This window comes from Netta rufina, assembly GCF_964035555.1.
Source record: "Netta rufina genome assembly, chromosome: 2".
NCBI lineage: Eukaryota > Metazoa > Chordata > Aves > Anseriformes > Anatidae > Netta > Netta rufina.
In genome coordinates, this window is record NC_140124.1 from 17,739,679 (window position 1) to 17,765,762 (window position 26,084).

Here is a 26,084-nt window from a genome sequence, read left to right on the forward strand (position 1 = left end):
TTGGGGCCTTGCTCCGAAGTGGCACAAGTGATAAATCTGTTTTCTGCTGACAGTGCCCATCAGTGCTGCTAATGAAAAGACCCACAGTCACATTTTACACTTTTATTTGGATTTAGATCAACAACACATATAAGATACTTTGGTCAAACACAAGAACAGGTTGCTATGCCACTCTTTCCCGGCTGCAATAAACATAGTAAGGTGGAAAAAAATGCTGGTTCTCCTGGAACACCGAATGTAAATCTTGGATTGGCACATACAGCTAGTAAATACATCGTATGCACTTAGCACTTTAAAACAGAATTGCACATGCAAGATGTAACCAGGCTATTCAACACCTTCATTATTGTCCCTGTACTATTTTTTTTTTAATGCTCTCTGCTTGCCTTTTTCACAGAAAGAAAGACTGTAATTTGCTGCTCTACTCAGTATTTCAGTGATTAGGCTGGTGATTTTGACATGTTCAGCAAAGGTCACATTGAAGTCCTTCCTGACAAAACTGGCATCTCCTCTATAGCTCAGCTCACTCCATTATGCACTGTAGGCAGCAATGGAAATCCACCAAAGTGAGGTGAGAGGTCTGCCTAAAAGCTGACAAGGAGAGGTTAATACCAAGCAAAGATACAGTAGAGGGACTGGCGTGAATGCAGCTCTTACAATATCAAGAGTAAATACTAGTACCACACAAATAATGACATATCAATAATATATTGTACAAGCTTATACAGCAACACATGTTGATTTGCAACATTGTACAGTTTAAATCTAAAGTGCACAGCCTCAATCTGAGGTGACAAAACAGTACTATCAATATAATAAAGGCAACACAATTACAGACACAATTTATTTCCTTCTTACTTCATGTCCTCATGATATTACATTAATACTTCACTTACGTATTTTAGATTAAATTAAAACCACATTGCACTTCTTATTTTCTCTTCAAGTATTTTAGAGCCAGCAAAACCATATTGCTTTACAAACAGAAGTTGGCCGTTTAGGCTAAGTTAAACCAAAACTTCAGTAGGGTTATAAATAGACAGGCCTAAGCCCCATAATTCCTACCAATGTTTCTAGATGCCAAGGGGAAAGAGGATAAACTTCAGCTGCCATCTCGCAGTCACCACTAACGTTAAGGAATGGTGCAGCACATGAATTCTGCAAGAACTGTGCCTGTGAAGGCCAGTGAAGCTCCGTGTGGACTGTTCTAGGCAGATGTAGACTAAGCTCATTTTTTTTTCTGCAATTTCAAAAGCCATGGCAAACAGGGATGTAGTCCAGTACTGGGAGAAGCCTCTGACAAAGCAGTTTGTTACTTATGTTCCATCACTGTCATTTGGACTATAGCCACGTTTAGTTTAGGCCTTGTCCTGCAGACCTGTACATCTGTGACAAGTCTTTACCCTCTTAATGTAGCTTTCTTTAGAAAGAATTTCAGTCAATTTGTATTTTCAGTGTAGCTCTGCACTGCTTGTAGAGGAAATTGTTACAACATAAGCATTTATTCAGACACATTACTATTTTGGATAGGCTTTTTCACCACAGGACAAAGAAACCATCCAAATACAACCTTATTTCAGTCTTGGTTAGCACTGTATATTGATTGTGCGTCTGCTTAGTTAGGCCAAGTGGGAAACGCAATTAGGAATAATAGCATCCTATTGTTGTACTGTAATTGATCTTATTAAGTGGTTTTAAGAGCTGCAGTACTCTTGAGGTTTTTTTCAGTAATCAATCCTGGAGATCCACAATCCATGTGACATGGAGAAATGAGGTATTGGTACCTCTTCAGAATGTATGTGGGCTTATGGTTTAAACTAAGCAGTAATAAATACTTGAGGCACCTCCATCAAAAGAAAAAGAATTCTAGTTAATTTTCAGCTTCTGTCCTTGCAGTTTTATAACCCATATAAAATAAAAATATATAGTTTACAAAATAGGATTTTTTTTCATATATATATATTTTTCCTTTTGTAAAACTATACCTATTTAAATACATTTGAAATGTTGCTATAGGTAAATTAGAAATTCTTTTCTAATACTACGAAAAAGGCAAAATACTTTCACTTTTAAACATACAGCTTGTATACTCTGTTTCTCACTACCCCCTCCCCCTTCCCTCAATTTGATTTTGTCACCATTTTGGGCAAATTTTGCATCACTCAGTCTGATTGCTTTTCATTTGAAGTAGTCACTGTTAAAATTTGGGGTAACATTTTAAGTATCTTCTGTTCTCCCTTATTTGTTTCAATGCAGCTTTTTGTGCAGCTAATTATTAAAGAGGTATTCTAAAACTCAGGAAAGGACTTTAAAGGAGCCATGTTTCTTGATTTTAAACTGTACTCTACTCCAACGCCACAATATAGAAATAGATTTACTTTGGAACAAACTACAAATACATTCGCACAGTTTGTGACAACTTAATTGTCTACTTAGAGGTCCAGGAACAGACTTTCACACCCGCCTATTATAAATCTTGTCCCAGGCGCTCTATTTCATCAATCAGGAAATCAATGTCCTGATGAGTTGCTGCTGGGTTTGAGATGACCATCCGGAAGAAGTTCACTTTGTCTCCCAGAGGCTGATAGCTCACCATGGTTGTCCCATACTCCATCATCCTGGCTTTTATCACTGGTGCCACCTGCAATGGCATAAAACAAAAAGCAGATTATTATTATCAATAATAATGTTATTGTTACTATTATTATAACTAAGAGTAGAGTTTTTTTTTTTTTTATATGGATGAAGAACTATAAAAAATATTAAAATGAAAATGTCCAATATTGATAAAAAAGTTAACCTCTATTAAAGAGTAAATGGCTTACTGGAAAGGCATTGGGTTTATCTGGTTTCTTTGCCCAGCTTTTAAAACCATGGGGGAATTTTCCCTCTACTTTCTCAGTATTGCTGACAGGTAACTGGACACAGTAACTGGTGCTCATAATGCTCAAAGAATTGTTGCAATCATTTTCCACCTTCTTTTTATATGCCAGAGTGCCATAGTATTACCAAGCAATTATTACATTTGCTGGGTTTACAAATTGTGGTTTACTATAACCAAAGTTGAATACACGCTCTAGAGAAGAGGCAAACCCAAGGAATACCAAACCTGGAGACCAGAGCATGATGGTGCCAGGCTAGCCTGCAGTAAATGACGATGGATGTGTCATTTGCCAGAATATAGCAAAATGACCTGACCCCATGCTCTGGATTCTCATTCTGGGGCCTGCCTGCCTGTACACATTTCACTGTTCACCGCACAACATCCTGGGGGAACGCTTCTTACCTTCATAAGGCGGCTCATCCTTTCCTCGTTGTCTTCCATGCTACGCAAGCTGGGAGGTATATACCAGAAGCAGACGTTTGTGTGCTGAGGCTAAACACAGAATAATAATGGTTTATGCTGCAAGAAATGCTCATAATATCTCACTTGCAAGTAAACTCATGCCTTTCCCCCTCTCATGCATCATATTGTGACAGCAATCAATGGCTTTCATTACTGTAGTCCGCTGAGAGTCATCATCATTATTAATGCAGAAAGGATAATTTTAGGCAATTTATTCCCAGGATGTCAGATGCAGAAACACATCACCCAGCTGTGCAAATATATTTATCCCCTACTGAGAAGCATCTAGATTTTGTAGGTGCTGTCCCCCCAAGAGGCTGAAGGGAATACAGATAAGGCAAATGTCTATTACAGATAATTTAGAGGCAAGGACCATGTCATTTACTGTTATTACATGACAGCATAATGTAAAATCTGGCCCTGTAAATAGGAGTCACAGGTGGTGCATGAGATAGTCTAAGATTTTTTTGTACATTTAATGAAATTTATTACTTCTCCATTTGATTCAGGTAGCTCCTGAATTAATATGTATCCATCACAGTGCTTTAGCTACTTCAACTTATGTGGGAGCACCAAGTGGAAAGGCAAAATCAGTTGACATTTTCTGTATTTTTTTCAATCTCCCAACAGTTGCCTGCCTCACCGCATTCCTCTTTGCTAGATGCTAAACGCATGAGCTAGAGCAGCCCTGACTGCTGTCAGTATCTTTACATGTCATGAGATTCAGTGGACCAAATTCAGTGATGATGTGTAAGGTGTGGGAAATAAATTACATAGTGGCATGTGGGTATGGGTCTGTTATCTCTGTTTGGAGGCACAAGGGTGACATTTATCCTTGTGCTGTGGAGTACTTAGGGACTACAACATGGATAGTCCGCACAGATCACCCCAGGTACCTGTGGGGCCCCTGTGACTGCTCACTGGAGGCTGCTGATAAACACCCTTTGCACAAACAATCTTTCAGAGCTACATGGGGCAATGTAATCCACATTCCTAACAGACCCTTGAATTACGAAACTAGAGCCTCTTTTTACTGTTTGATAGCTGGTTCTAATTGTGTGTGTGCTGCTTTGCTCTGAGAGTTTAGGTTCAGTGGGGTGAAACTGTACAAATGGGTAACTTATGCACAGCTGCCATGTCCCTAGATCCCATAAGAAAGAGAGTTATCAGCACAACAGGTTTTGTTACAAGGGACACTGTTCTTTGCTATGCGCTCTTTGGTTTGAAGTGTTGGTAGCAACCCGGTATCTAAGGCAAGTGCTGCTGACCAACTGGGAAGAAAAAACCAGTTGCAGTACATACCTTTCCATCAAACACCATTTCATACCCTTCTCTGTTCTTTATTTTGTTGTATAGGTATTCTGCAAGTTCCAAGCACTTATCAATTTGTGCTTCAAATCCTGTGGTTCCCTTTAGAGAAAAAAGGAAAAAAAAAAAAAAGATGATATGACTCTCTGTTCTGTGACCAGAAGCAGTGAAAGAACCACGCAGCACTCACCACAGTGCCAGCACAGGTCCTTTCTGAAGTGTCTGTGGGACAGATTAAGGATCTGATTCTGTCAGATGAAGGATGCTTTCCTGTGTGCAGTTCATGCACCTATAGGTCTAGCCACTGATGCCCCTAATGCACAATAAGCCCCTGATACTGCTTGTTTCTCAGCAAAATATTGGTAACATTGATGGTAAAGGGTGGCCTCATCCATAGATTTTGGAGAGAAGATTTTGGGCTGGCAGGGAGGAGTGTCTCCACAGGAAGATGCTGAGTTCCATGCATGGGGAGTCTGGGGCAATTTTTAGAACAGGGGGCTTTAATCTCCAAGAGGTAATGAGCTGGTTTTTTTTTCCAAGAATAATTATTTTCAGTTAAACACAAAAACAGAGACCAGCTTGATGCTGTGGAAATGCACATTTTGTTCAAATACTGCCCTGCCTCCCTGGTGTTTTTTCCCCCTTTATTCTAATTGATGCCACATCAAGTCAGAAGCCGTGTTTTTGAAGAGCTCCAGCAAATCCTGCTTTTTCTTCTCTGGCAGAAGTCATAATCCTCTGTCTGTGACATCATAATTGTTCCTGCAGTCACCAGCTGTGATGCCACAAAGGATCCAGCTTTAAGAGGGAGGAAGGGGAACAAACAGCTGGAATAGATAAACCACTTAAGAAACATACATCCTATTTTGTAACATTTATATTACAAGTGGAGTGTGAGATGAGAAAAAGCAGTATAAGACATTGGAAATATGGGGTTTAAAAGAAGAAATGTCTCTGAATAATGGAGGCACGTCCCTGCTAAATCTGTTCTGGCAGTGCAGAACTGACTTAAAAGCTCTGTATACAGAGATTTCGAAACAGGGTAGAACTAGCATAGCCCTGGGAGAAAGGCCTGGAGCTAAAGAGGGACATGTGGCTAAAACCACCTGCTGTGTAGGGGCCCCAGTTAGTACAACAGCTATTCCAACCTCTGAAAATTGCATCCCCCTTTACAGACTCCCACACCTCCAGCCATGCTTGGTGTCTGTCTCAGAATTGTTTTCAGAGTTTTAATGAAGCACATGAGGATCTTTAAGGCTTTCTGAAAATTAAAACAGTGATGTCATCTCCTCTGAAAAAAAAAAACCTGAGGCAACTTGACATAATAGATTGAATAAATATATGGAAGAACTTATTTAGCAACATTTTACAAATACAGATGAATTAATCATTAGGGTTGGTGTTTTCAGATTTCCTAGAGAACAGATTTCGATGAGTTTTCCTCTACTTCAAAAGATGACTCTATACCTACTTCATGCAATAAAACTAGGTATTCCAGTCTTGATTTGCCACGTTTAATTTCTGAATGTCATTAAAATAAAACATCTTTTTACTTCCAGAAATGTATATAACAACATTCTTAAGCGTATGATTTATGCTGTTAGACTCCTACAGTTACATAAAGCAAATGCTATACAAAGCCATGGAGTTCAAGTTTCAAAATCATGTGTGCTGCTTTGAAGCTAAATTGTTAAAAGTATAAAAAAAAAGGAAAATAATAATGTTCTTTCTTTCATGTTATATACGTGAAATTCAGGTCAGGTATTTCCTAAAATGATGATCACGGAAAAGAAAGCAGTACCTGGTGTGCATTATTTTAATGCAAACAAGTACACTGCAGGATGTCCTACCTTTGCTCTCCACATCAGCCATAGCTTGAAGACATCAACATGCCGCCCACACTGCAAAGCCTTGTCTCCGGTGTCATAAGACAGGTCATAGTGCTTATCTTGTTGAAAGAGGTAGGAAGCATGCATTTGATTGCAACTCTGCATCAGCCCCTTATAGAAACAGAAACACAAAAAATTCCTGTCAGACCAAGTGCAACTACTCTTTTGAGGGTTGCTTTGGGCAAGTGGCTGCCCAGCAGAAATTACAAAACACCCAAATTCAGTGGAATATGTGTCCAAGTGCAAGAGAAAGATCAAAAAAAGGACAAAGCCAAACTTAGTTGCTCAGTGCTCTAATTCTTTCACACCTTGTTCAGTGTCCAGGACACTCTGGCACCTGACTCACCAATGTGTAATACACTACCACAGCCAAGGTGTTTTTTAAATGAAGCCTGGACTTTGAGCTTCTTAGCATCATCATGAGTAAGTTCATTTTTGGATCTCACTCTTTATTCCTTCATCTGGTTCCTTTTCCTCCTTTCCTTGGAAGGCGTTCCTCTGGTTGACTCAGACCAAGCCAATTTGGTGACTAATGTAAATATTATCACACCACTTTTCTAGTTGCTTTGGTGTCTAAAATTCTGACTGTCATTGATTTTGTTCTTTTTATGTAGGCACAGCTCTTTTCCAAGAAAGATATTTGCGAAGCCCCCAGCTCAGGTTAGATGCCTAAGTGTTACAGAAAGCTTTGAACAGGCAAAAGAGCATATGGCTTTAAACAGCCAGCTAGAGCTATTTCTGGGCTGCAAGACATAGTTCAGAAAGTCAGCTTTGTGGGAGGGCCAGCAGGCAACAAGGAGAAGAACCTGGCCCGTGAAAGCATAAGGTCTCCTTCAGCTTTTTAAGTGAAAAGCAGAGAGTCATGTTTTGGCTCTTGCGAACTCCTCAACCAAGTTTAAGATATACCTTGCATATCTGTTGCCTAAAACTGCAATTTCCAGCCCAATAAGAAACAAAACTTGGCTGTTTATCAGCAAGTCTAAGCTTTATGTGTAACTCAAAACTGAGACAGTAAAATGAAGGGTGGGGGGAGGAGGAGGAGAACTGGTTTTCTCTTAAACTGAGCCATCTGTTCTTGCCAGAGGTCAAGGATGGTACTGACTTCATCAGGTGGGATTTGTTTCAGGGAACTGACCCTGAGGGCAAATAAAAGTCAGCTTCTCTATTCCTAAGTGCAATCACTTTGTATACAATCTGTTGTACAGCTGTTAGCAAAACAGCAACCAGCTTTTTGATAGCTGGTCTAGTAAGTAGTGGTTGTATAGCAGCTGTCCCAGTAACCGATGGTTTTATGGAAATTACAGGCTTGAAGGATAATTCAAGTTCTAGTACTGAATGAAATGTCTACTTCTTATTCCAAGAGACCTTAAGTCTTCCCTTCTTTATTTTCATGTGCCCCAAAGTGGATATGTGGATCAGAGCTGGATTGAAATATCTGTCATCAAAGTCTAGAAAGCGTAATGATGCTGAGATTCTGGAATTATTGTCGTACTGCATTTATACCACACCGTTCATCCTAAGAGGTTGAGATTTTGCCTACAGCCACCTTTTATGCTACACAGAAGCCAGTGGGGCTACACAGCTACACACCCACAAGTTAACTATAGACATTTTGAAAGCAAAGCCCACAAAACTCTGTAAAGATATTGCAATTGCATCTATCATTTCTGTTTGACAGCTACTTTAATTCCCTTTTGCACTCACAGCTTTGAGTGCACAAGTAGAGGTCTATTTCTCAGCTTCTTTTATAACCTTCATCACATTAGCAAATGTTAAATATGACACACATACGGAGAAAACATGTGGGACTGTCTGAAAGAGAATGTCAGAAGGGACCGGAGAAGCAAGTATTTTGGGGCATACCTCTTCTCTTACTAGCAAGGCTGAACACTGCAGTGGGACGCCCATCATCTTGTGCGGGTTCCAGGTCACTGAGTTGGCCCTGGGAGAGCAAACCACACGAAGCTTAGATACTATTTAACTGTGGTGAAACCAGGGAGACATTTAGTAATAATCAGAATAACAAACACATAGCAAGTGCACCTTTTTCTTTTTTGTTTTCTGAAGAAGCAAAGCTGAAAGAAATCATGGCTGATTGGGAAAGAAATACCTTCATAAGGGACCCAGCTCTGGATTGTTTTTGGATGACAATTTTGGCAACTTATCACAAGATAATTGCTCTATGCACTACATTTAATTAGTATTAAACTTTCTCAGGAGTCATTTATACTTCATAAACATAAGGTAAAGGTCTCAAAAACACCCACTTGACTGATGAACTTCCTAAAGGCACACAGCTGATCAAAGATGAACACAGGAAGCTGGCAGACTAGCAGATTCCCTCTCACTGAGTTCAATTTCAGTAAGATTTTAGTAATTAATGCACGCAAATATTTCTGAAAATTTCTTTACGTACTTCTGAGTACTTCTGAGTCTCCAACTCTCTTGGAAAACCTGACCCAAAGTGATTTTTCTAGTTGCTGTGCTGATGGTAAGTTTTTGTAGCTCTTTGATTTTAGGTTGGCTGCAGTAATTCACATGACTGGAGGACTGGGTACAAAATTACCACAGTAATAAACACAGAACTGATCCACCCTTCTACAGAAGAGCCTGTGCCTGCCTGCCCTCAGGACACACAGATTGCAAAAATAGCTGTCAGCCCAGATCTTGTGAAGAAACAGGGTGCTGTCACAATTCAGGCTGGAGAAGAGACATTTGGGACTGTGGCAAGTGCTGAATGGCAGATTGTCCAGTTGTTTATTGTTGTAATTTTGTGTTATGCTTGACTGGCTATTTGCTAATTACTATTATTACATATGATGATTAGCTGATAGACGTATACATTTGCATCCTATTTGGCAAGCTGTCAAGGATGCACAGTGAATGTGATTTTGTGTAGTGCAACGATTTGAGTTTTGATGGTGTAAATTGATATAAAGGAGTCAACAAGGACATCTAAATGCTTAAAGGACTCAGGATGCACTTGCAGGCAATGTTTTCCTTCATAGGATTTGGAGACAGTTTTATAGATTCATGCTTGTCCTTATCATTTCCTACCAAATTGCTTTCGCTCCTTCAAAGCAAGCAATTCCAAAATGCACATTGGACACTGCAGCAGTTCTGTGCTTCCTTCTTTGCTATTTAAATGGACTACACAAGTGCCTGATACAAAAATCGATAGGGAACAGTCTTCCACAGGCAACATCTGGCCACTTGGCTTGGCTTTTAAGTATTTGGCAGCTTTTAATCAACTTAGAGTCAGCCATCTGACTACAACACCAGAGCTAACAATTCTGAACATGCATTCAGGTCCACAAATTTCCTTCAATATGATACTTTTTCATTTTTATCCGTGCCTATGCTGAATCAGGCAGAAATTCCTTAAGAGACTTCTAGGTAACAGTAGTGGTATGAGTTTTTCTTGAGCAATGGGATTATGTACTGTCAACAGCCAGATATTAATTATCTGCCTAAAACATTTAATTTACCCTAAGGTCACAAATTCATCCCAATTGCATCCAGAAAAAAAAAAAAATTAAATAGTAATATCCCACTTTTCATTTGTTTTTCATCAGTTTTTCTGGTCTTCAGCCATCAGTATGTGCTTGAAGAAATTGCTGACTGAGAGAAACAGTGAAGAAAAGAAGCTACATGTACATGCATCCACAGATGTTTTTTTTAAAGCATTCACCAAAGTAACTGCACACCAAGCACCTAGGTGATTTTTTGACTGTGGATCACAGGCGGAAAAAAGAAAAGTTTTCCTTTAGAGTTTCCAAATGGATGACAGGAGAAATTCAAGACTGGCAGAATTTGGTCCTCGGCCAGTATTAAAAACAGACTGAGGTGCATTCACTGGCCAGGCGCAGCTCCGGGAAGGATGCCCAGACCCTATATGGGAGCGCTCACTCAGCTGCAAGCATGCTTTTCTCATGCAGCTGTCAACCCCTGCCTGAGACTCTGAGAGGGGAGCACCAGAGTGCATCTCCTGGTGGTGGCCAGATCTATCTGCACCAGACACCAAGAAGCACACCACATTCTTCAGGGTGCTGTTGAAATCTGCTGTGCAGGGACTGGAGAGAATCGTAAGGATAGCCCTGCAGTTCCCCTGCCTTTGACAGTATTTTTTCTGGACTGTCTGTTACCAGAAGGATGGGAAAACTCAGAGCAAGAGTGCTCCATTTAATGGTCCCTTCTTGTCCCTTCCTCCCCTACCAAACACAACTCCACTTCTCATCTATCCAGACCTGTAATGATTGAGTTGTACCATGAAACAGGACTGCCCATAGAAATCAGATCTAGGAAATCTCTTCTAGAGGTGCCCACATTAGAAATCTGGACAAACTGAAGTGAGCTGCTGTGTCCGTCAAACAGGGGAACAGGACTGGAAATGACAAATCTCATTAATTTGCTTGCCACATGGAGGTGGTGCTTACCGAACACTGGAGGAACTCCAGTGATGTTCAGGATCTAAGGCATACTGCTTGGAAAATTCTCTAGCATAGACTCAACCTGACCTTCTCATGACAGCAGAACTTGGTCAGCAAATTTGGAGGCAAACTTTTTTTCAAACCCTATCCTCACAGGCAGCTGGGTAGATAATGCGATGGATATTTGGATATATGTCCTTTTTGGGAAAAATATGTTAAGTTTGGAGTGCTGGAGGCAGCCTTAACTAAAGCATATCAAATTTGTAGAACCACTGGCTGCTTTCCAAATTTTGCATGTGAGATACATGAGAATAGGAACAGGATGAGGAAGTTGATTGTAATTTTAATTGGCAATTTGATTTAGAGATAAAAAAGGCAGGAGGGAGTAATAATTTAATCTCAAGCAGCATGAGCTTCAGAAAATACACAAATGTGAGAAGGACTCCATCTAGCCCAGAATACCATCTCTAGCAAGTGGCCTAAATAGATGCCTGGGAACAGGGTAAAACAGGACAAGCATATACAAACTTCCTCCAAATACTCTGAGTCCTGACAGTTGTGGCTCACAGAACTCCTAAATGTTTTTTCTTTGATCTTAACATCCTATGGCAAGGAGATCAACTAAAAGTTTCTGGCAGTTGTTTGTAAGTTTAAGCGCAGTCTTTCCAGATGCTGAACTGCTTTGCCATTGTTTACACTCATCTGTGTGTATCTGTAATATTGATGGGCTGACGACTACAACTGTGTATATCCAGACACGATATACAGACAGGATTTACTGAGGGGATGTCGTTAGTACAGCTGGGTGGGGAGCATTCTCTCCATAAGTGGCAGGGCAGTGGGTGGTGACTGCCACAGCACCTGTCCAACAAGCAGGTGCATCCACACATAGACCTCAGCATGCAAACCCTCCAAGGTGCATGTCTTAGAGAAATTCAATTGCTAATTAATTTTGGATATTGAATCAGAGGATGCTGTAGAAACCACTCTGGACTGCAGATTGTATGCTGGAAGGAATAAAAATGCAAAGAAATGCCTGCTGTTCATACTGCAAAACAAAGTGCCGCCACACTGCAACACTGAACAAAAGGCACTTAGCAATGTTATTTCAACTGGAAGAACAGTTTGCATAATTTTTTCCAACTGAATCCTGGAGATAACACTGGCTGATTTTTATTTGTATTTATAGACATTGCTATGGTAATCACAAGTCCGTTAAAACATACTTAATAAATGTGTTTAATTAATGTTAATAAATCATACCTTTCAACACCATTTAGCTTCCATTTGTGCTTTCTTGACATCAGCAGCCCGCCGCCCCACGCTCCCTAGAAGGCAAGATACATCATCTTAATGGGAAGATACCTCTGCCTTGCTCCAGGATGACAGCTGTGAGTTCACATCACTTTGGGGCCCTTTTATCCTTGCTGATGTGGCAAAACGTCCAGGCAGATGGAGCCTGGGGCATCCCCTGTACTAACAATTCTCTTCCAGCAGTGCAGAAGCAGCATTTCACAGCCCCTGGTTGGCGTGTACCACTAGCTACCCCCTCCTTCACCAATGCCACTGCCGCATGGGGCTGCCCCACACCATAATTAATGATGTGCAGAGCTGCTCCTGAGCAAGCTGCTTTCTCCCTTCTACTGTCTAAGTAATAACAAAACAAACTGGGATCTCAGCTCCTGTGGTGAGTCTTCATTGTATTTCCCACCTCTGTGCCTCCCCCCCATTTGCTTTTGCTCACAAGAGATGTGGGACAAGCAGACACTTCATGTGGCTGAGAGGTATTTTAAGCAAATGTGAATTCTTCCTTTGAATTGGGATGATTTTGGCTGACAGAGTAATCCAAAAGCAAGATACCCAGCCCTATGGAAATTCAATTGCCAAGCCTCTTTAGAGAAAGGTTTTGCAAAAATGACACAAAACCAATTCTAGGGCTGAAAGATGATCCTTCCAAAAGACTTATTGGCATGAACCCAGATAAAGCTGAGAAAAGCAGCCAATCTGATTTTTTTTTTTTTTTTTAGCATTTCTATTAATCTGTTCAGCAATTTGGGGTACTTTACTCCAGAAACAATGCAGCCTTTTTCTTATGCATTTATTTTGCAGCTGCTGCAGAAGCTGAGCCTGTGTGCGGTATAGTTCTTATGGATTTCTTGTATTAATGATACTTAGAGATAAAACTGAAGGCTAAAAGCTCCCAAACTAGGTCACCCATCTTAAGTGTCCCAGTTGCTAGAAGCACTGCATAATCACAGCTCCTATAATGTCCCCCTGTCCTGAGCGGGACACGGGAAGTCAGTGCTTGGAGAACAGACTTAATTACAGGAACCAAGTAAAAAAAAAAAATTTTTTTTTGTACAAACTAATAATTTCATGCTAACACGCCTTGTAATTTTCTCCCACCCCACATAAGATGACACTTACATCCACGTGCATCCAGATTTTGTATTTCTTGCAGATATCTGCAATAGCTATGAGTGGATCGAATGCCCCATACACTGTTGTCCCAGCTGTGGCACTCACTAGGAAAGGAACAAATCCCTACAAGAAAGCACAGAGGCATTTGGCAAAGTCAGACCGCAGCAGCCCAAACTCTTCTTGCACCGCTGGAACTGGCATTGCTGGGATGGCTGCCTCCACAACGAGCCCACAAGTGTCTCCTAGAGGACATACCTGCTATATTACAGCTTTTTTTCTTAATTTATATGCCAGTGATATTACAGTTTCTACCTTAAGGTGGCAGCAAACTTCCAAACCAGTACCCTCCATTTATTTAAGACGCATGAGACAGGTAAGGGCTCAAAAGAACAGATCTGCTCTGTACCACCTGCCTGAAACAAAAAGGTTTGCTCTATGCAGTGTCACATAAAAACAAAGCCTCGTCCACAAGGCACCACAGTGCAAGAAACCTCTCTGGTGGATTGTGCCCAGCACTGTGCTAGAACTATCCTAGAGAGAGTCCAACCATGCAGTGGCCCAGTCCTGTCAGGGGGAGCATCTCCTCCAGGGGTGTCTCCTGGGGGCACTGGGCAGGGGAGATATGGGGCTTACCCATATCTCACAGTGAGGAAACAGCTCTTCTGAGGAGACAGTAATCTCCATCGAGCCCAGGGACCACCTCTTGGACTCCCGCTGCTAAATCCTGTGCTTCACCGAGTACACACTGTGACCCGGCTTTTGCACTGTAAGGTCTTGAGTACACAGCAACTCTCACCAGTGTTTTATTCTCAGTTCATTAGTTGTTCTAATTTTGCCTTGTTTTTTATATACTGTATTACTTTTATTAGACAAAGTGAGCTCTTAATGAAAATTTGTGTTATTGCGCTTTTAATACTGTGTTTCTAATGACTATTTAGATAAAAATTGTTGAAGGAACAGAGCCAAGTCCATTGCGTACTGCAATCTGATGTTTTAATTCTAGCTTCTATTAACGAACACATACAAAAGTAGTGTACTTTAGAGAGTGCGTGGATCTGAGTTTACCTTCCATTGATTTGGTGACTCTGTGAGAAATATTTTCAGTGCATTGAAGTACATGTGAATTCCCCAGATGATTTCTTTGTTTTTGCTAATATTCAGCTGGGGAATTGCATCAGAGGCTGATAAAATGAAAAAGGGAGATGTTATGCAGAAATACCTATAAAAAAGCCAAAGAGCTTATGAAGATTATGAAGTAGCTCTAAATGTTTTTTCTCAGCAACTCTTACCTTCCTAAGTACCAGCTCACATTTCCAAGAAATACACCAAAAGTTAATGGGTAAGCCTATATAATTTTACCAAGAAAGCAAACGCTGTAACATTATTGTTATTGTTGTTGTTTTTTTTTTTTTCTTTTTTTTTTCTTTTTTTCTTTCTCTCTTCTGTACTTTTTTTTTTTTTTTTTTTTTTTTTTTTTTTTTTTTTAAAAGCATAAATGCTAGTAAACTTACTTTTTGTTTGGCTTCCAGAATTCTCCTTTCAAGGTCTGATGGGATCATTTTCCCTCTGGGACAAAAGAAAGTTATATTACAATTTTGATCCTGAAAATTAGCTTTTGCTATTACTTCTTCACTTCACAGTAAACCCCAAAAAAGGAACAAAGTGATTTATTTGCCCATGGCTTATGCAACATCGAAGAACTCAGAAAGACGCTGTCCATTAGTCTATGTTTTCAGCCGGCTTATTCTGTCAACCAGTTTGCATCAACACAGTGATGGTTACTGAGAGAAGTTATCTCAGGGCCACCCCCTATTAAAGACTGCGTTAAATTACAGCCCTGGGAATTGCTCCCAGGCAGGGGCTCAGCCCAGGGTCCCAAGATGCTTGCTGGGTGCCAAGCACCACAGTACCTTTCAGCAGGCACAGCAAATGCCAGCAGAACTGCATGGCGATGAGAAGAATCTACCAGTCCAGACACAGTGCACTGCTAAGCCCTTCGTGCTGGCTGTATACTGTATTTCCAAAACATTTAGCATGAACCATTTACCTGAGATTCAGACTCAGTGGTAAAAGGCTCGACGGCTAATTTATGAAATCCTGCAAGTGAATTAAGTGCAAGGTAAAACAGAGCTAATATTGAATGCTGAGGTTAAAATTCTCTTTGCTTTAGCCACAAGCAAGACTAGCTAAGAAAGAGTACACATAATGGCAATACAAACATGACAGCTCCCCACATTACAGGAATAAACTCTTCACTGAGTTTAAGTGTTGTCCATTTAGATTAAAATATATATACACTGAAGGACTTCCTCATTTCTTAGTACAGCTAGATGTATTTTTTCTTTCATTAAATGGCTGATTTCCTGTTGCTCTAAATAAAAATGAAAAACTTCTGCTACAGCTTGAAATACCAGTTTTAGGAAACAAATAAAACTATGAGTTTTAGTTTTACTTTTGCATTAAAAAATGGTGCTTTCACAGTATCTGGATGGATGTAAATAAAATAAAATATTATTAATTTCTGATAATAAGATACTAAGATTGACAAGTTTTAATCCTTACACACCCCATAATACATCAGTAACTGTTTCAGTAGAAATGGGTTTGCACTGATGGATTTTTTGCACAATCTGTCCTTCATTTTACTTACGCAAAACAATGAAAGAACAATTGAAACTAGAAAAGCTCTACTCTAAAAATTAGCCCTGATTTTGTAATACAAGTTCAAAGTATAAAAAGTACTGAACTCATTCTGAGTTCCCTCAATTACCTGTACAGATTCAGACAAGAGCAGTAATTGTCTCATTTTCAAAAACTGCTTCTGGGTCTGTTATGGGAATAAAGGAAAAAAAAAGCATGCCATGGGAAGGTTCTGAATTCCTCCTATAAACATAGTTTAGATATTGGTCTTTAATGGTTTCGAGTTTTTTAAGGATGTGCACAGAAGAAAACACAAAGCTGGGCAGACCCCTTCACTGCCAAAATTTGTACTAAGGTAAGTGATCAGCTAGTTCCTGATCATACTGAACATGTGCAGGAACTCATGGTCAGGTGAGTCCAATGTCCAAGCGATGCCAAATTTTACCAAGAAGCTAGCAGTAGGCTTTTAGTCTAGTCCCACACAACCCCCTTCTCCAAATCTAGGAAACGGCCAACAACATTGCACAGCATTTTCTTTTGTTGTCACCTGACTGCAGATGACCTGAAAGTCTTAAAATGCACTGAAAAATAATAGGCTTTGAAGTACTGAAGTACTTCAGTATTGAAGTACTTCAAATTAAGTCTTTATACAAACTTCACCCAAATAACATAGCATGGGGGTTATATGAGATGTTCTAGGCAGCATCAGAAGCAGGAGGGCTACTGGGGAAGGCTGAAGGGACTCAGCAGCAAAAGGACGCTGAGGATGGAGACTGCTGGTGTCGAAGTCTTCTCATCGTACCCATGTCTGCATACAGCCTTCACTGCTGCCGTATCAGACAAGTGTTCTGATGTCAAACCTGCAGGTAATATGCTATTACTATCAATACATGTGTGTGGTGATGAAAGAGGCAATGGAAATATACAGTTGCCTAGTCTAGGACATGAGCAAGAACACAATTTTCTGCATGTTTTCATGGCTGAAATTTACCACACCTTTACATAGTCGCATTATACAGCAAAACCAGGCAAACTTGGTGGGTGTGGAACAAGACGGGGAAGAGAGGAGCCACCAAGAAGGATGTTTGGTCTTGTAGAAATGTCAAAAAAAATCTCATGGTGCTTCTTCACCCTCATAAAGGTCTACAACTTCATCAGCCCACATCCTGCACCAACAGCCTGCTCTGTCGTGGTGTCACTTCCTGGGATTTGGTGAGAAATACAATAATCCTAGTGCTTATTTCAGGATGGGTTGGATAAACATTGTGGTCTTCATAAAAAAACATCACAATGAATTTGCACAAGAAGAAAAGGAAGGCATGACTTCATTTATTCAAGTCCGTCTTTAGTGAGTAGAAACAATTAGAGATTTACTTTGATGTGTGTTGGTTGTATGGAGGTTGTCATTAATTCCTCTGCAAGGTGTGTTCAGTCTTTTGTTAATAAAGAAATAATAAGTCCACAAGTCAATGTGCAGGCACTATGATTAGCACTGTAAATTGCTTAGTTGGTGCTCTCCTTTTACAGTGGGAGTAGAGCATTTTAACTGCAGTAAAACCTTCAATTTAAGCTAGAGCCATAAATAATTTAGTACCTTGCAACAATGATATTTGGGACTCATAGTAAGAGTATACTTTACTGAAAAGATTCTCAGTAGAATTGATAAATACTTTCAATTATTTTTTGTCCTGTAGAAAATGTGCTTTCCCTTAAATTGGAAATCTTCAGCAAATCATGTTGATTTTGTTAACATTCCTTTACTTTCACAAAATGGGTTTTCAAAGAGAATTGAAACCTTTTACGTGAGTGAGCTAAGAAGTTATTTACAACCAATTTTATAGTACCTATGGGAACTGTAGGTAGCTTGCTGGTCTACTCCTTTCCAGGGGCCATTCCCTGGTTGGCCTATGCTGCCCATGACGCTGGGAAGACCCTTCACTGAACAGACTGTACATCCCACTTTTCCGGTGACTTGTAGTACAGCTGAGAAGGATGGTGAGGGCATGAGGTGATAGAATTACATTAGCAAAGGCTCCTCAAGTTTTCACTCCTTTAAAAAACTCATTTCAGCTCCTTTTGTTGGTTCAAAATGTGACAGTATTTAAATGCTACATTTTCATCAAAACCTTCATGGCTTCTTAAGAGAATGTATAAAGAATGATTGCTAGTTTGACTTTTTGTTTCACTTCAGGAAAAAAAAAAAAGAATATCAGAAATCCTTGAGGAAGGAACTTTAAGATTTTTGATGAGCTCCAGAAACTGATTCATACAGATGCTTACAGATAGAGCCAGCTCCTTGAGTGGGATAAATCAGCGTAACACTGCTGAAGATGACAGCCCTACAGTGAGTTATATTAACTGTTGACTGTATCCTATATGCTCTCTCTGAGCTGAGTACCTGATGATCCTCTTCTATGCACTGATAAAAGGAGTAGCATTCGGCATCTTTACTTACCTTTCATCACATCTAATCAGAATCACACTATCTGTACCAATACCCAAGGCTGCAGCTCCTTTCTTCACAGAAAAGTGACTCTGAAAAAATACATTTTATTATTATTTATTGTTTTTATTACTATTTCTTATCCAATTTAGTATAAAACACTACAGTCTTGCAAGCCCTTCAGCAAGATGTTCCACACAGGCAGTAATTCTAGTCATAGACTTTTTTGAAACTGATCACTGTAATTTCAGGCTTCATAAGGGGTCACTACAGTTGATTAGAGAAACAGCAACCACTCTGATCTAGACTTACTCCTAGAGAATTAAATACACAGTTGTGGCTGGTGATGGATCCAAATTTCGTCCTTGATGCGTACTTGCACTGCCTATTGCTGGTACATATTCAGCAATGTACTTGATTCTCTGAAGTAAAAACTTCTCCCCTAGAGAATTCATTTGGTTTGTGGCATCAAGAGTGACGAGCTTCTGCTATATAACTTCTGGCCAAATAACATACAGAGAGAATTTAAGAGAGGGATCTTAATTGTGATCTCATGCCAGTGAAAGCTAGTAATAACTCCCATTAATAAACAGAGCTATTGCAGCTTAAAATCAGGACTGGGCTATTATATTAGTAAGACTATTAGTTAATCTGTATGTACAAGATGAAAAGTGGAAACTATATTCAGGCGTGCAAGTCAGCCTAATTTTCTCTAGCTCATAGGACTTAACTCCTGTTGGTCTATAATTGTAACTAAAACCCTAGTGATTACGATAATGAAATAGTTTTGTATCAAATTATACCACCAAGAATCATATTTTCTATTAACTCAAATAGAACTGTAATGATATTGTCCAAAGCCATTTTAACTACAGATTATCAAACATCAGGAAAAAAAAAAAAGGGAAATTATTCTTTGTACTACAGTAGTGTTAGCTCAGAAGGCTTCAACTACAGTGCAATTGTATGGAAAGAGCTGGGCTCGACGGTTGCATCTGCTTTACCTAAAGGCTTTGAAGTCAAAAGGACTTCACAACATGCTTAAAAGCTCCATATGATTATGAAAACTTTGAGAAATTAATGTCAAATCTACATCAACTTTAAGACAGAGAGGAAGAAGAGTAGAACTGCAACATGCCTTCAACTTATTAAGTAAAAAAAATCACTGTGCTTTAAAAATGACTCGGGTAATTTCCATTAGCAGCCCTGACTACTCTTGTTAAGGTTGCTCCTTATTCCATACTAGTTAAAATAGATTTATTGCTGTAATTCATTTTCCTAATAGAAAATAGAACTATTCAAAGTGCCTTAAAAAAGGAAATATGGATTTGAATGGTTTACTATGAGGAAGAAAATTAAGCCCATGTGCTCAAAGGCATCCATTGGAACATGGCCAAGCTCAGCTGCCTTGCTGAGAAGTCTCATGGCACTGCTAATAGAGCACTGGGAATAAAATGAATGTACTGCTGATATCTCAGATGCCTGAAGGCTTTTTACATGCTGAAGGGAATTCAGTGGTCAGGAACCAAAACAGGTTTAGAGATAAATTGGGAAGAAATACACAAGTCTGTGGATGGAAGGGTAATGCAATTATAATTTCTAAACAAACTTTGAATATGAAATTGCTCAGTCTCTGTACACAGGCACAGATATATGTATGCGGTTACATTTTTGTGTCTCAGGGTAACGTTGGAGGAATCACTCCAGCTGCCTGAATGGCTATAAAAGAGCCAGGATGAAACTTAATGTGAAAAAAAAATTTAGTTTTAAGAACAAAAAGGCTTTACTAATGATGACGATTATTGAACTTTGTTTCAGTGCTCCTGGGACAATGCTGAAAATTTGGGTGTATGCACAACTAAAAGCAGACATAGAAAAATATGCAGGTGTAAGAGAAAGAAAGATCTGTGGAAATAGTCCTGGTTACACAGAACGTCTGACAGATTCAGGGAGAAGAAGAACATTAAATGTAGCCCATTCTGGAATATGGGGGTTACAGACTGCTCAGCCCTGTGAGGAAGTGAGCTTGAACACTGTTGCTTATTACACAGCCATGATGGAGTTAGAGCTGAAGTCCTATGGTGGGAGAGCCAGGGCCACAAAGGGAGGATGGGACAGACTGCTTGATGCCAGTCCTGAATCAAAGACCAGGCAAGGAGAAGCAGGCAGGACCCGTTTCTCCCCTGTCCTGTGCTTGTCAGAGACAGGAGGATGTGCGGGTGGGAGTGGGATGTCATTGCGTTTTCCTTCCTCCTTCAAGCACCCTTGTGCTGCAAAAGGTTGGCTGGAAGGCTACACATACATCCCCAGCATTTCTTTTCTCCCTGAAGACAAATACATTTGAAGTTCAGCGGTGAATGAGGAGGAAGAGAGTTTTAGTCAATCTTAGTGACAAAAGCATATTAATGGTCAGAAAAATTAAGAAAAAAAAAAAAAAGTGATCTTGAGTCAGGGAAATCTTCCCTTTGTCTGAAATTTCAGGTGCTGTTAGGAGCAAGTTTGATAGCCATTTTCTCATAGTGAGCTTTGTAAAGTAAAAACACACTGCAAAGTAATTAAAGGTGCAGTAATGAAATAAGCCTGTTGGAAAAAGGAAGAACTAGTATTGCTAGAAGCTACTTTGCTACAATGCTGAAAAGTATGCCATTTTTATTTTAAATGAACAGCGTGTTAGTATACAGATGCTTCTATTTTTATAGCTTGCTGAATTATTCGCTCATCATCTGGCAGGGCTGAAGCTGTCACGAAGAAGTGTCCTCATGCTGTACACCCCAGAGCCATGGCTGGTTTTTCAGATGGCAGCACACAAAAATCCTGAGTGACACAAGCTATTTGGAGGGAGCTTGTCAGCAGCAAGATCCCAGATGCTGAGCAAGCTGAGCCACCCAGGAACCAAAACCTCTCTGAGGGCTGCAGGTTTGGTTATGGCACTCTGGTGTCCTGCAGACCTGGACCCCCAGCCTCATCCCACCAGCAGAGGAGGTGAATGTGCTTTCCTCTCCACCTCCCTTGGGCTTGAAATAATGTAGGATCTCTGAATGCAAAGGCTGGTCTCCTCTCTGTGTTTGAAGCATCTAAAAATATGTGCCTGTTCTAGGCTAGCTCTTTGGGTTCCCTCAGTAGTGGGGAAGAAGTGGTACCTCCAGAAGGCACTGCATCCCTGAGGCTTTGGCACCAATTTTAGACTGGGATGAGTTGTCTTCTGCAGATCTATCTCTTTTTATTGGCTATAAAAAGTGCATAGACTAACTCAGATTAAATGTTTACACTTTCGGTGATTAAAGTTAAGTGACATAAATCCTACCTCTAAAGTCTCGTTGTAAACTATAGATTTTCCTTCAGTTGCCTACAAAAAAAGTGTACCATGTCCCACATTTTAAATACACCATTATGATATATGTTTGCTATTGTTTCCTTTAGCTACTGCTATTCAATTTTTAAACTTAGTTGCTAACATCAGGAAAGAAATTAATATATTAATGTTTCTGCACAACATTCTAATACTCTGACCTTTTGCATATTTGAAAGATGTCACTCAATAGTCCTTTACTAATCCAGCAAGACTCACAACTTGCTTTTTTCCAGTGCTGATAGTTTTATAGTGCTACCTGTGGACAAGAAACATTGCACTGAGCTCACAAGGGTTTTGTGGGAATGTAAAAGTCAAAAAATACTGACCAGAAGAAGGGTAAGACCTACATGACTAATACCTGCTTTGAAATAGGCTGCTCCAGACTGTTGTTTTTTCTGGAGAACAGTTTTACTTTGATTTGAATGGAGTTACTTGAATTAAGTTGCTCCTCAAGTAACACCAGCTTTTTTACTGTTTCCCTCTGGCTTTGAATACCAATAAATAATAATAATAATAATAATAAAATAATCAAAACTTTTCTAGTTATTGAATATTAGGGAATGCAAAGGAAGAATGCCTGAATCCTCAAGTTTGATTTTTAATTTCCTTGTGAGGAAACAGTACCACTCCCTACTTACTCTATGTGCTTAGAAGTGTATCTTATGGGTTCATAATTGATGCCACCAAATGGAAAATGGGCTCTCCAGGCCTCTCAAACCTTCCCTGGAAGCCCTGACACACTGGCCGCACTTGGATTGCTTTGAAGGTTGCCTCCAAGGAACCTGGCTAGAGAGCAACATCACGTGTCACAGCAATGCTGGGACAAAGAGATTGGCTTTCCTATCTACAGTGAAACAAAATCAGACTCTTTTGAAGTCTGTATGAAAGGGAGGTCTGTCAAACTGTCTGCTTTGGGACAGAAGTCAATTTTCATTTCCTTCTGTCTTATAGCCAGCAATCTCTGTGCTAGATTTCAGCAACTGTTCAGACAAAAAATATCCTTCTCCTGCAGCTACTAGTATAGTTTTCTGTACTCCCTGTATGTAATGGGCCTTGTCCACGAAGGGAAATCAGCGTGCAAGAAGCTGAAGCAGCTATTTATCACAAACTGCCTCCACTAATCTGATCGCTGTGGGGATGCTACACGCACTGTCCATGCAAGGGTGCTACCCTACCACCATGGTCAAGCCACTGCTCCCAGCTCTCCCCCAGATGATGAGGTCCCTGTGGCTATGTCTGTCTGTCTACAGGTCTGACTTCTTATGCCTGAGCGGTCACCAGATCCTCTCACCACAGCCAGTGGCTGCTGGAGTTGTATTGCCAGTGAAGCCTCAGGCAGGAGCCTCTTCACCCCAAAAGCCATGCCAATGGGGGATGCCAGAGGAAGCAAGAGCCTCTCCATGCCCTGCTGGCTTTCTAACTGGATAAAAGGACCAAGGACTGCTTTGTAATGGGAATCTGGCTAGTTCTCTGCATCTAAACTTTTCCTCTCCACAGCCCTTTTCTCCTCAGAGTACAGTGACTTTGTCCTTTTCACCTTCCAGGGATGTTCTGATCCATGCTATTCCCAGTTACTGCCAGATGCTGTCTAGGAGAGTGCTAGTTGGAGTGGTTAAAATGCAATAGCACTTGCCTTGTAGACAAATGGATCAATTAAAATATTCTGAGAAGGCAAAAAAAGGACACGCTCATCTGAACACTCACACCAACCTAAAGCTGATGCAACGGGGACATAGGAGGAGGCCTTCACCTTAGATTTTTCATTGTGTGTGGAACGATAGACTAAAATAGGTTTCTACAACTGGCATCCATCACTTTTACCCATCTGAGACAAGGTCTCCTGCGTCACAAGCAGTCCAGAACAGCTGCCTTGAAGGACATCACTCTGCTCCTGCACCAGTGCAGAATCAAGAATGACTGATGATGAAATGGTGAACACAGAGGACTAAATTAAGTTCTGAGTGCAAGTGCACCTCACTGCAATTATACCCGAGCCAAGCCCAGCCTAAGTAGTTATAATGTACTTCACTGTCCCTGGTGAAACAGAAATGAACAGAATCAGAGTGTAAGAGATGGCACAGTCCTACTGAACAGCCTGGGGAAAAGCTGCTTATCAGGCAGGTGCAGGGTTGGAGTAGTCACATAACCTACTTTAGGCACCCAATGTAGGTTGTGTATATCAGGAGATGGGTGTCTCTGTATGGTTAATGCACAGAAGTAGGTGAACCCCTCCTGAAGGTGATTTAGAATATCTAAATTAAGCAACATTTACGTTCCTAATTTGGATGCTCTGAGTTTCACCCCAGAGATGCCTCTCTTCACTGATTGATTGTGCAGGGAGTGAGGCTCCTAATTTAGGCACATGATGATTCCTAAATTAGGAAGGGAATTACTGAGGAGCTGCAAATTACTTCTCCCTTCCCTTCTTCTCCACTGGCAGCTGAAACCATCATGGCATCAGAGTGAGGCTGGATTCTGATTCCTGTAATATTGGTGCCAACTGTGGAGTAACTTCACTCATTTATAATAACGGAAACTATAGATTGGCAGAAATTAAAATAGAGTCTGGTCCTTGATGCTGATATTCTTGTCTGAAAACTGCTGATACTGGAATCTTTGCTTCCGACTGAAAAATCTCAAGAAAAAAATCTCAATGTTTCTAAGCAGATACAGTGACTTTAAGCTTTGTTTACTATCATGCTATGTGCAGATCATGGGGAAACGACAGTATGCCATTTAAAGACTGCTTGTTCTGTGGTCATCATCGTACAACAGCATCCAACTGTGGCAGGGAGAAAGTAGAATCAGACTGGGGAATTTGAAAGGAAGCAGAAGATCAGCATGACATGATAAATGATACAAATGCCATTCTTGTATCTTACCATCTATTCATGTTCTGCATGACATTTTCTAACTAAAAACGGATTGTTTTGTATAGACTTCTGCAATTCCTTTAACAGTCTCTGCTATTTTGAAGGTTAAACCTTGATCCCTGCCTGCTGGGTAATTAAGAGTTAAATGTTCCTGCCTTCACTTAGCTTGGTTTCTCATCTTCCCTAGAAGATGTACTATTACATACTTTATAAAAACTTGCTTGAGGAAAGGACAAAACTGCAATTTCAGGCTACTTCTAAAATGTAACATTTCAGATGCTAGCCTGTGGATTCACTGGTATATTTGACTTTGGAATGTTTAATTTGCTAAGGGAGCTGCTTCTTCCTTGGCATGAAAACACAATTATTAAAGCTCATTTCATTATTTTGAGACTGATAGCACAATTTGGCTCATTGTTTAATATCCCAATGCTATGAATACAATGAAATTCTCTAATGATTAATAGGATTTGTTATTTTAAATAATCATGCTGAACCTTATTTGCAATACTTATTAGGTTTGTAACTTTCATATGAATAATGGATCTCTAGCTGTGCAGCGAACTTTGGAGAGTTGCTACATACTCATAGAATATTTTTTGTCCGACTGCTTTGGGGGCAATTATTCTGCAACGTGGAGCCTGCCGTTCTGTATTGTATCTCATCCTAATGCCATGAAAGGCATGCTTGGAGGGATTGCCTCCCAAGTATTTCTGATCAGTTGTTAGGACACTGAGCTCTTCTCAATTGCACAGACTGGAAACACACTCTCTGATAAGTCAAAAAAGGCAGCCAGGCAGATGTAGTCACCCAGCATGGATGGTGTCCTGCTGAGCTCAGTCATCAAAGAGTCCTGGTTGCCAAGCCCACCTTGCTGAAAAGAAATTTAGAAATGGACCATGAAGCCTGAAGACAGTTCACAGCCCTTACTGAGTACAACCCTTTCCCCCCCGGCTTCATCCTGCACGCACATTCTCCATTATAAGCTGCAAGGAGTTTTAAATGGCCCTAAAGTCCAAATAATCCCCACAATACACACAGAAACATGACTTAGCATGACAGAAAACATGGTTATTATATAAGCAAAAACCCACATTTCTCCCACATGGGCACTCTGGTCCCCTGACACCCACCTCCCTTCACCTCAGAAACCCCCATTCAGCACAACCAGTTCTTGGTGCCTGCAGCGAACCCTGGTATGCTGAGGGCCTCACTCAGAGACAGACCCACAGCAAAGCCCAGTGCCCCACAGCATACCACAGCTGCTGGTTCTACACAGAGCACTCTAATACAACTGTCTTCACATGTGTTATCACCCTCTTGCGAAGGAACAGCAGGGTCGGGTCAGCTAGAAGTACTCTGAGGCATGGGGATCTGCTGTC

General features: G+C 40.4%; 1 protein-coding gene across 1 annotated transcript in view; it reads right to left on the reverse strand.

Annotated features, from left to right (window-relative positions):
- Positions 1 to 2,467: 2,467 nt before the first annotated feature.
- Positions 2,468 to 26,084, reverse strand: part of GAD2 (glutamate decarboxylase 2) — a gene marked incomplete at both ends in the record, with an annotated part of 35,334 nt that continues 11,717 nt past the window's right edge. The window contains 9 exons of the mRNA XM_084281326.1: positions 2,468 to 2,641; positions 3,287 to 3,376; positions 4,649 to 4,756; positions 6,505 to 6,654; positions 8,407 to 8,485; positions 12,237 to 12,301; positions 13,401 to 13,517; positions 14,906 to 14,960; positions 18,490 to 18,569. Coding sequence (XP_084137452.1) covers positions 2,468 to 2,641; positions 3,287 to 3,376; positions 4,649 to 4,756; positions 6,505 to 6,654; positions 8,407 to 8,485; positions 12,237 to 12,301; positions 13,401 to 13,517; positions 14,906 to 14,960; positions 18,490 to 18,569 — 918 coding nt within the window. The remainder of the gene's footprint in view (positions 2,642 to 3,286; positions 3,377 to 4,648; positions 4,757 to 6,504; positions 6,655 to 8,406; positions 8,486 to 12,236; positions 12,302 to 13,400; positions 13,518 to 14,905; positions 14,961 to 18,489; positions 18,570 to 26,084) is intronic.